This window comes from Amphiura filiformis, chromosome 6 (assembly GCF_039555335.1).
Source record: "Amphiura filiformis chromosome 6, Afil_fr2py, whole genome shotgun sequence".
Taxonomy (NCBI): domain Eukaryota; kingdom Metazoa; phylum Echinodermata; class Ophiuroidea; order Amphilepidida; family Amphiuridae; genus Amphiura; species Amphiura filiformis.
Window position 1 is genome coordinate 63,909,981 of NC_092633.1, and position 12,055 is coordinate 63,922,035.

At 38.7% G+C, this 12,055-nt stretch overlaps 1 protein-coding gene across 2 annotated transcripts in view; it reads left to right on the forward strand.

Annotated features, from left to right (window-relative positions):
* Window positions 1–12,055, forward strand: part of LOC140155805 (low-density lipoprotein receptor-related protein 2-like) — a 98,932-nt gene that overhangs the window by 495 nt on the left and 86,382 nt on the right. For both annotated transcript variants that reach the window (XM_072178778.1, XM_072178779.1), the window contains exons 2-10: window positions 139–237; window positions 2,096–2,281; window positions 3,317–3,452; window positions 4,302–4,557; window positions 5,519–5,660; window positions 6,345–6,476; window positions 7,569–7,796; window positions 9,562–9,727; window positions 10,412–10,570. In XM_072178778.1, coding sequence (XP_072034879.1) covers window positions 139–237; window positions 2,096–2,281; window positions 3,317–3,452; window positions 4,302–4,557; window positions 5,519–5,660; window positions 6,345–6,476; window positions 7,569–7,796; window positions 9,562–9,727; window positions 10,412–10,570 — 1,504 coding nt within the window. The remainder of the gene's footprint in view (window positions 1–138; window positions 238–2,095; window positions 2,282–3,316; window positions 3,453–4,301; window positions 4,558–5,518; window positions 5,661–6,344; window positions 6,477–7,568; window positions 7,797–9,561; window positions 9,728–10,411; window positions 10,571–12,055) is intronic.

The following is a 12,055-nucleotide window of genomic DNA, read 5'->3' on the forward strand; positions in this document are numbered from 1 at the left end:
GGAGAAGTCTAGTAGACTCAAGGTTATTTTATGGAAAATATGAAAGGGCTACTATTTGCAGAGAGAAATGGGGGCGGAGGTAGAACTTTTTGAATGTTTCATAAGATTCATCAAATGAATGTCTATTCTTTTTACCAGATGTGACATCATTTGCAGTGATCACACTCTATTATGTGATCAGGGGGTTTGGTCTTGACAATGGATTTCAAGAAGCAATGGTACCATGTGCTGGACGCCGTAAGTATTCAACATACTAATGTTTCCCTTTGTGTGTTTGTTTGTTTGTTTGGGAATTCTGCATGTAAAATTCTCAACATGGGATTAGTGCTGTTATCAATACCAGACATGCCAACCATTATGGTTTTGCCATATTTTGTCTGGAAATATAGCAAAATATGGGTGCATGGTTTTCTTTCATAAAATATAGTTGTTGCGCCTGCTGCTGCAATTCAAATATGCCAACTACTGCTGCTTACATAGGCTTTTTAACCTGGCTTGAAGAGGCCATCAAGAAGCTTAAAAACAACAAAGCGTGTGGTTGGAATAAGATTTCTGCAGATCTCAGTGTTGAGAGCAGGAGGACCCATGTTGAAACAAATGTTGGTGAAGATCATCAACACCACCTGGGCTGAAGGAAAAATCCCCGAAAACTGGAGTAAAGGTCTGTGTACAAAAAGGGCGACAAACTGGACCCAGCTAACTACAGAGCTATTACCCTCCTGTCAATCCCGGGAAAAGTATTCTGTAGGATGGTTCTTAACCGAATACAACAGACTGTATATAACAATCTGAGAGAGGAACAGCGTGGGTTCAGGAGTTCCAGAGGCACCTCAGATGCAGTATTTACAAAATGCCAAATCTTTGAAAAGGCTAAAGAAAGACACATTCCAATACACTGGAACTTTGTAGACTTCAAAGCAACATTTGACACCATATGGAGGGAGGCCCTTTGGAAATGTCTGTGATCAGTAGGAGTAGACACCAAACTGGTGAACCTCATTGCAAAAATGTATGAGCAAACCAAATGCTCAGTTGTGGTAAATGGAAAGATCACCGATTGGTGAAGTCCTAGTTGGAGTTAGACAGGGATGTCTTCTCTCACCATGCCTCCTTGAATCTATATTTGGAGTTATGTCATGAAGGACATCCAAAATCTAGGCTCAGGTGTGCAGATGGGTGACATGTGCATTAACAACATCCGATATGCAGATGACTCATGGACATGGATTCTGAGAACCTGCAAATCTCCACTAATGAATTGCAAAAAGCATGTAGCAGCTGGGGAATGAAAATTAACCCAACAAAATGCAAGATCATATCCAAGAGATATCATACTGAACCAAATGCCCATTGACAAAGTAAATAACTTCGTCTTCCTGGGTAGTATAGTGTGCCCTCAGTAGAAGAGGATATTAAACGTTGCACAAAGTTGACAGCCTGGGCATTTGGTAGATTGAAAAAAATACCATCTGGTTTAATCATGACATCACCAGATCGCTGAAAGTAAGGATCTACCAGTCACTCATCCTCCCTATTGCCACCTATGGGTCAGAATCCTGGGCGTTACATGAATCCGATCGACACAGACTGGATGTTTTTGAAATGCATTGCCTTAGGGCAATGCTTGGAGTTTCCCTGCTTGACAAAATCCGCAGAGTCCCAACATCACTAGCTCCATTAACGATGTTATCTGCTGGAGACGTTTGTAATGGGCTGGGCATATACTCAGGATGCCTTAACATCGGCTTCCCCACCAAGCCTACATTAATGACTTCAGCAAGAGAAGACCACCAGGTCGTCCACCAACCAGATGGAAGGACCAAATTCAGAGGGGCCTGGGAATGATCCCACATGAAGCAAAGACACAAGCAACAGACAGAACTGAATGGAGGAGGCTTACTTGGCAGGGGGCAAAGGGACACAACGTCCTGTGCAGATAAGTTGAGTAAGTCAAGTAAGTCAAACTAACTTATTATCCATGATATATCTGATATTTTTTCTCCCTCAAAATAATTAGAATATGCAGAGTCGACACTATTTATTTGGGTGCTTTATATTGAGCATACCATTTACAGACTGGTCTATATTTCCACAGAACGTCACACTCTACATGTTGAACCTGTTATGAACCTGGGATATGTTTATTTTGCTGACTTGGAAAGAAATGGTGAGAAACGGAATGCCATACGGCGTGTTAGACCAGATGGCTCTGGTCTGGAGGACTTGGTTGTAGGAAGTGGCAGAGCTAGCTTACGAGGACTTGCCATTGACTGGATTGCAGGTAAGCAAATAATTGCAATTCAGAATATCAATGATTCTGTTTTAGACAAAGCTGCTCTGAAAGCTAATGTAGGCTAACTTTGTTGGCCACAAGCAAATAGAGGAAACAATATCTAATTCATATTCTGTCAGTCCAACATCCGGGCTATCTCTAGTCTCGGGCCCAAACTGCATGTGGCTCATGGTTTGTCATGAACAACAGAAATCGGCTGTGAAGGAGGCTACACAGCGATGTTGTTGGAGTGACATTCAATTCCGGAAAAACGAAAAAACGACACTCGACCATGGAATTTAATTTTAAGTTTGTCAGTATATAAGCGGTAAATCAAGTAAGTTTCTTCCACTCTGAAGACTAAGAAACGGTTGTTTGATTCCACTGACTATTTGCGATCAAAATTTACATAACACCAATGACAGAAATCATCAACAAAAATCGAATCAGGGACTTGTTTTCACTCGACCGTGAGTCGCATCATCAACCGGAATTGACGTGGCATGGACCGACAGAATAGAGAAACAAATGTCAAATTCATATGAAGAGCTTATTTCCAAACCATGTTAAATCCACAACCACAAGTTTCTCAGTTACTTGTGTGATACAATCACAATTTATACTTTGACAAGTTTAACATTAGCAACAATGAGTTGTACCATCAACAAACCATTATTTACCACAACAATGCTGGTTAACAGTATGCAGACTATTGTTCTCATTTGGGAATCAAAGGCCTCACACAGTATCAAACAGCCCATATTGTTTAATCACACCAAATGTGTTATTAGTCCCATCATTAAAATGGTTCGCTTTCCCTGCCTAAGGAAAGATTTCTGTGACTTTTTTATTCCTGTATTGTTCTGATAATGGCCAGTTTCCACTTTCCAGCATCACACGTGCATTTTTAGATGCCTCTAATCACACCGATCTCATCACTAATTAATAATAAAAAATACAAGAAGTGCATCAGTATGAGCATTAACTGAATGTTGAAGCATCTTGTTATAGGCCTATTTATATATTTCACTTTTTTATTATTAGGAAATATGTATTTCCCCGATGTGCATAGTTTCGGCACATACTTCACTATGAGTCGTCTAGATGGATCACATCGAATGATATTGTGGATGACGCCTACGGAAATGCCTCGCACCATGGCTGTAAACCCCATCAAAAAGTAAGCAAATGCAAGAGTAATGTCAGAGTATTAAAGTAGGGGTAGGTTAAACAGCCTTTTAAAAAGGGTGATGTTTCATATTTCTTAGGGAACAGGCTTATTTGATGCAGTATGATCTCCTGAGCATTTTGACACCATTTTCATCCAAATATTGAATTAATGTTGTAATTAAATCCTTCATAGATCTACATGTTAAAAGCGGCCAATATAGCAAGTGTGGTTTCTTTCATTTTTCCTCATGATTTTGGCTTAAAATGGACAGAAATCATTCCTGACAGTTATTACTAATAATATTATTTCATCATTTTGGGTAAAGAATAACAAACTTAAAATTTGACAGAAATAGTATATCATGGCTGGTCCCATTCAATTAAGTGTGCACCATGTGGTGCTGGGTGTATAGGTTGAAGGGTAGGCTATAGACAGAAATTTACATCAGGGAGGTACTCCGTACAAATGACAATCCTCAAGTATGTGTCTCGTTTTCAGGCCTCTGGTGTAACCCTTTTCTAGGTCAATTTTGGTTTATTTTTGAAGTTTCTTGACAAGTTCACCTAACTGGAGCTCAAATTTCAAAACAAAATTGAAATTTTGTGAAAAAAAAAATAAAATTTTGTTAATTTAGTAAGAAATCTGGGTCTAAATCTGGGTCCAATTTTGTCAAAAAATTGGTATGAATGTATAACCAAACTTGAGTACCCCTGGTGCATCGCTGTGTTGATTACGTCACCATGCACCCAGATAGTCCTGTACATAACAAGTGGGCACATTCGTTTCAAAGCATACACACATACCGCCAAAAGTCCCATTGTTAAAATGGTCCACTTTCTGTGACTCTTTTAATCTTAGATTCATATATTGGGCTGATTATGGCCAGACTCCCAGTATCACACGTGCATTTTTGGATGCTACTAATCGCACTGATCTCATCACTACCGGCGTCTCTGTGCCACGTGATATCTGTATTGATATGTCTACACATAAGGTATACTGGGTAGATTCTGTCACCAGTAGACTGGAATGCATAGATTGGGATGGGACAAATAGGCAGTACCTACAAGAAGATCTTGTCAATCCACATGGACTTGCCATATTCATGGATTGGGTAAGTTTTGCTACCTTTTCTTCTATCCTTATTATCATGTACCTTGATTCAATATTATCTGGAACTTTTGCGTAGGCTAAGGAGGCCGGTCAATTGCAGATCCGTCGGAACACGCTTTTCAATACGGAATAAATGCTAACCTCATCATGACATCATCCAAGCAGCAAAGTTCATTTCCCATTAAAAAAAGCGTTATACGACGGATCTGCAGTCGATCATTCTGTAGACACATCCTGCCTAAGAAACGTTAAACCTTAGTTAAATAAGTCTCTTATACAATCCCACCCGCTTGATTACTCTGATGTGGTGTAGGATAATACTGGCAAAATTACCTATATTAGCTTGCCAAACATCAGAATACTGCTACAGTAGGAATATCAATTGAATGAACACAGCTTTCAACAGCTGTACGTGATCCAACCATGATCGAATATAGCGTATTTCAAACTACAACGCAAACGCACAACCTTGGATACAATACTAACCAATCATAATTAAGTTGACATAGTTGGATTCACTTCCATGTTTCGCACGTACACACACCCCCACACGCTGGTGTACATTGTGCAATGTATGCAAAAAATTGTAACGCTATGTCAGGCTATATTCATTCAATTGAAATTTCTACTGTAGTAAATTTACTACTTGCAGATATCCTACCAATCTTCCAGTCAGTTCATTAACTTGGGTAAGCCTTGAAGGGAGCTCAATGTTATGGCTTACAAAAGTCTCACTAATAAGTAGCCTTCCTACACCTGTGTGCAATAGTTGTGCCCCTGTCAATGCTGCTCACATTTACACCACTAGGTCAGGTTCCCAGGTAACCTTGCATTTGGTTAATGGCCTGAACTTTTGATCAAAGTCAGAATGTTACCAACAACGACATTTGTTCTCATAATTGCACAAAAATACATGCAAAATATTTACATGTAATGGAATTATTCTTGTATATTTTATGTAGGTATATTGGGTAGATCGTACTGAAGGATATGTCTACAGAGCAAGCAAGAGCATTAACAACCAACAACCAGAGATTCTAAAGCGAGATTTAGCCATACTAAGAGACATAGCTATATATGACTCCAGAGTTCAACCAGATGCACGTAAGTTGAAAGAAATGTAGCTTCATTGTATTATATGTACATTGAAGTTTAAATATAAGTGGATTAAAATCCAACTCTTACCAAAGATGCAAGATCAATTTTGAAGAAAAAAGTAACAGACATCATCAAGGTTTGGTGTTTCCTTTATTATTGAGATTACTCCCTGGGATTACCGTTCAACTGGATACTTCCTAACTGGGTTTGGTACTCAGGTATCATTTAACTACCCTTAGCATGGACACATGCCATGGTGTCAAAAAAAGACACCCTTATTTGTTATAATCAATGAATTCCCCGGCTAAGTACATTATGGCTGGATCAAAATAGCATAGTAAGTTGTGATTCATTGTTGCTAGCACATCCTTTAAAATAGCTTCAAATGTGTTCTTGAGTTTACAGACTACTTATTTGTATTTGTCAATGAGATATTTCATTTGCAGACTATCAATACAACCAATACCATTTGAAGCTTAACTTTCATAATGAACTATTCCGTACCCTCTATGGAAGATATGACCTTAATCTTCCACACAGGGAGTACAAATTTCAAATAGGGTTACCTGAATGGATGATTTTTTGAAGTCTACATCCCCTGTGTGAGAAATAGAGTGTATGGTTTTTAACTGAAATATCCCAATGCTCCTCCCATACTGATAATTACGTATCATCTGTCGTTGATTCCAGCGGACAATCCATGTAGGGACAACAATGGTGGGTGTGACAGCTTGTGCGTTGCCCTCCCAGATGGTGAGAGCCAGCCACGGAAATGTTATTGTGCTTATGGACAACTTGGTGCTGATGGTACTAGCTGTGAAGGTAAGTAGACTCCAGTGCTGTCAATGGGTCAGCTTCAATAAATCAGAGACAGGTGACTGCAGCATCACATCATCTCTTAAATTTGCAATAGACCTTGATATATTTGACCTGTACATTTGAAAAAAGAGTTTAAAGGATGACTCTGGCAATCATAACATTATGCCTTATATGATAGAAAATTAATTATCAAGCACAAATCACATGGCTTTATTTGCAACAAACTCCTATTGACCATAAAAATAATCCCAGTCCAACATAGTCCCAGTAATACAATGAAGGCTGACAACAATTGAGCACCACAAGTAACCATGACATCATTGCACTAGACAATATTGGTGCGGGTATTTTGAATATCGCGTGTTGGGAGCCAGCTGTTTTTATTTGTTTTTATGGTCAATATGAGTTTCAAATAAAACCATGTGATTTGTGCTTGATAATTAATTTTCTATCATATTAGGAATAATGTTGTGATTGCCGGAGTCATCCTTTAAATGATGTGTAATAATAATAATGTCAGTTGAATGGGTGTAATTGAATAGTGTTACAAGATAACCACATTCCCTCATAAGCATTTGTGGAAGCTTGCAGATAGACAGTTCTGAATCTGATCTGTCATTGAATTTTGCCACAAAAAATATGAGTGTTTTCCCTGATAAGCTTTGGTGGATAGACTATTTTTTAATCTAAAACATCAACAATGTATATTGAACCACTTACCACTGAGCGGTGTGGACAAGTTTAAGGCAGTTTCATCTAGCCCCCCCATTCGAAATCAGATTTCAAGTTGGGTCAATAATAGTGCAAATAAAAAAAAGTGACAGGACTGGTTATAATGAGCAGTGAATGCTGATTGAATTCACAGACAGTGACTTTTGGTGAAGTTTTTGTAATGTGTGGGAATAGTTCTTGTTAGATTTAGGTTGCAGGTAGAACTATTGCTGACCTTATTGCCTTTTCAGGGGAAAAGGTATTTGGGGGAAAAGCATAAATGTTGGTATTTTTTGTCTTATAAGCTCCAGAGAATCCTGAGTGAACTTGCTTTTGTATAATAATACTCTTTTTAAATGTATGTGATTACTGCTTGTATTTCAGATGTTTCCAGTTATCTGGTGTTTGCACGCACTACAGATATATTCAGTATACATATGGATGAGAACAACCATGCCATGCCCGTCCAGCCAATCACAGGACTTTCAACGGCAGTGGCACTCGATTTTGACTACGACTCACAGCGCATATTTTTCACAGATGTTACTGAGAAGAAAATCATGTCCATATCTGCAACTGGATCAGGGACTCCAGTAGATGTTGTGACCGAACGTAAGTTGATTTGTTTATACATTTATTTCGAATTCAGTTAAAAACATGAAAATTTCCATGTTACCAAAATATAGTCTGTAGCAATCAAGTCTGTAGCAACAAGTCCATGTCACTGATGGTTATGCCAACTCCAAACATAATAATGGCCTCAAGGGGAGAGAAGGCACATGGTATCTAATCAACTGTACACATCAATGGTCAGACATTACGTTTCACTACCTGGAGATAATTGATCAAAAATTGAATTCCCTCATAGGTTTGTATCTGTCAATGATCACAAGGATGTCATTGATTGGTTTTCGGTGTATAATATCTCACAATAGTTGATAGTGATATTAGTCGGTAGGCGCTACCGCCACGCAACGGCTGCACGCTTGTTGCTCCTCAATGATCGTAGCGATAATGCGTTAGCGTAATACACGGCGAGAACTAAGAACGCGATTCGGGCGGCTTAGATGTTCGTGATGGTTTCGTTCATTTAAGGTGGCTGTATCGGCTACAGTGTCATGCTCAGAACTCCTTGAAAATGATATAGGATGTGTGTATTGATGAGAAAACCTTACTTGCCAAGTTTTAATTTTTTCCAACAAAGCGTTTTTGAGTTACGCAATTTTTTGTCATCTCAAAATCCCATTGAATTACTACAGGGAAGGGCTTTTGGCACTTTGCCAATTTCTCAAAATAGCAACATTTTTGAAAACAAAGATTTTATTAAAACTGATTCTTCTCTCCTTTATAGCAGTTGTATATTTAAGTTTTAAGTTTCATTTTGCTGCCAATATATCACAGAATAATACAAACCAAGTTTATTTTCCAACTTAGTGTTACCTAAGTATATATTTAACAGGAATGTTGGTACTTTTTTATGATTTTTTGATTTTTTTCTAGAAACACTAAATTACCTAAATTCTAGGATTTTTTTAGCCAACAGGGAAAGGTGCTATGGTTACCAAACTTTCAGGGATGGTAAATAAGATTAATATCTAAATTATTTACTATCCCTGAAAGTTTGGTAACCATAGCTCCTTCCTAAGTGGGCAAAAAAAATCAAGAACTGTCAAAATTAAGGGAATTTTCAAAAAATAAAGAAAAACATAAGAATTGTTACAATTCTTATAAGACTCTTAAAATAGGTGGGGAAAATACTTTTCTTTGTTATGTTAAAGGTTTAAATGAATAGACCTGATTGATCAGACACAGGAGCTATTTTTCTGCAAGGGTGTTGTATCCGAGGCAGCTACCTTAAAACAACGGGGATGTCCTCACAAAAGTAACTTTATTTTTTTCTGAAAAAGGGCAGTTTTTCTCGCAAAAATTACATTAAAACTGAATAAGAATAAGAATTGTGCGCCGGTATCCACTACGATAAAAATTTTGGCCAGCCCATCCATTATGACACGATATTGGATAGGCAAAAGACAAAATCCTTTTATTCTCTAAATCTACAGCTGGCTTTTGAGATGGCTGTATAGTCTATAATGTTCCGAGAACATATCGTTACAATGGCCACATGTAACAAGGTACTTAACAAATTGAATGAATGAAATACCGTACCTTGAAACAAAATGCTACAAGAGAGTTGTGGTTATTAAAAAAAAAAAGCACATGATCAACAGAAATGATTCACACAGAAAAAAGGCTGCCAGGAATTGATAATAACAGGTTTTAAACAAAAAAGGAATGTAGATTCAGTATGGGCTTATGAAGCAATGAACTTTCAAAGGATGTGATAATTTAACCTTGACAAACACTTTTTACCTTGTAGAAATCCGCAATCCAGAAGGCATAGCAGTGGATTATTTGCACAACAGACTATACTGGACGGATCAAGGATTGGATGCCATATTCACAGCAGATTTCAGTGGACAAAATAGAGTACAACTTCTCACTTCTTCTGTTCCAAGGGCAATTGTAGTTGACCCATGCAATGGGTAGGTTTGTGTATAGCAGTTGTAAGTTTGTTTCTTTGTGCATTACCAACATATTTATTTCTCCTTGACATCTCATTTTAACAGTCTGGTATAAGCATGCATGGGAAACCAGAAATGCAGATCTTCTAGAGTCCTTTAGCTCATGGGAACCTAGCAAAAGACATCTGTTTTTTTGAACCTGTGAAGCCCTTTTACATGTATTGCCCATGCTAGCAGGCCTGACCAGCCTATGTTCCAGTCTAGTAACAAATTTCATGAACAGTCATTGTTATGGGTTTACATTACTTGAATTCAAAGCCAAATTCAGTTAATCGAATGAACATTAGTGCTTGAATAGAAGCAAAGGGATGGAAATACACTGCAAATAATATTCAAGGGACAAAAATTGCTGCTTTGCCTGCACAATATTACCTCTTTTTAGCATAGAACAGATAGGGAACCTGTTATCAGGCCCTTCAACCCCTATACCAGCACAATACAAGAAGGTGGGGACAGAGGCAACTTTCCCCTTGTATTACCAGGTGCCGCCATAATGTGGGCGCAACCAATAATAGTGTTTATTGTCAGTATTAATTTGTCCATGTTTCTCCATGTAAAAGTCTAAAAAGTCATCAATATAAATATACCTATTTTGACAGGTTCACATTTGGCAATTGGTTATTTAATTTTCCCTTTCACCTGTAGCATGATGTATTGGACTGACTGGGGTGAAGCTCCCAAGATAGAGAAATCCACCATGGGAGGCCGAAATAGAGTGACCTTGGTGGACACCAATGTTAAATGGCCAAATGGACTCACAATTGATTATGATGAGAGGAAACTCTACTGGGCAGATGGCTTCTAGTAAGTAAAACGAGGTTTAAATTGCTCCGCAGCCGACTGATGATGAATGAAAACAGAATTAAAAAGACTGGTTTGCATATGACGTTCTGTCAACCAGACCAAAAATGCCGTACTGCACAGGTCAGCAACCAATCACACAGCGCCTTAGCCCTGACGTCAGACACAAACTAGGTTTTTTAATTCGGTCTTCAATTATATATGTTGAAATGGTTACAAAATGGGATAAGATGTAACCTACTTTTGAGTACTTGATATTAGTCCAATGAGGTAAAATCAAAGATTATGGCAGACTTCACCATGTTTGTGTGCCGTACATGGAAGCCACTTCATGATTTTTGATTTGATTTGTTAGGGTTTTGACAACCCTGGATAACCCAAGAAAGCCTCTTATTGAAGCTTATTTCCATTGGAGTCCATTTGAACACCGGGACAGGTTGGGAACAGTCAGGGGTTAACACCCTACTCTTTTTTAAACTGGCTGCGAGATACATGTACAGGTATGGCTCTCTGCACACGGGACTGACGGCTTAACGTCACCTCCGAAGGACGGAGTACTTTCATGATTCATTTACCCAATTCTAAATTAACCATGGGGAGAGCGGAAGTCTGAATTTAATCTACAGAGGTTGCCAAAGTGTACCTCTGTGACTGACAAACACTGATTCAAAGTGTGTTGTTTCAAACACATGCACTAAGCACTGCATGCGCAAACATTTGTAAAGCTCAAACGTAAAGGTGCTGAATTAATCATTTGATTTTGTGCTCATGCCAATGAATGGTTGAGGTATCATGAGTGACAAACCAAAATGGCAGATTTACCATAGTGTTACGTATGGTGCAGTTTAGCTATACCCTCGCAACGGTGTATAGATATTGTATTTGTTATGTTTAGTGTTCCCTTCTTTGGCGTGAGACACTTGCTTTGCTCTCCTCTAGCTCAAGAACTAAATTAGCCTCAGGGCCCATACTTGGTACAATGATGGCCCATGACCATGGTCCCCAGATGATCCTTTTTGTAGTCTCGTCGCTAGAGGTCAAATGTCATGGGCCACAGGAGCCAAAATGTGAATATCTTTGCTCTCCTCTATAACTCAAGAACTGAAGTAGCCTCAGAGCCTGTACTTGGTGCAATGATGGCCCATGGCCCCTAGATGATCCTTTTTGTAGCTTCAACCCTGGAGGTCACGGTTAGTTATGGGATATCAGGGTAGGTATATGGTCACAGGCATAGATCTTTGTGTTTGCTTAAACACAGCTGTACCATCTAGTTTGATTGGGTAATTAATATCTTGATGTTAATCTGATTTCCCCTTCCCAATGGAAGCATATTACTCTTCTTCAATCACATGTCAATATCCGATCGGTTGCCTTACTGACACAACTGAAAATTGTACTGGCATGGAACTGCTTGCTTTATCACATATCACAGCCTGGAAATTTTGGCAATATGAGAGAGTGCTGTGGTGCTCGGGGCGTATGTGTCCG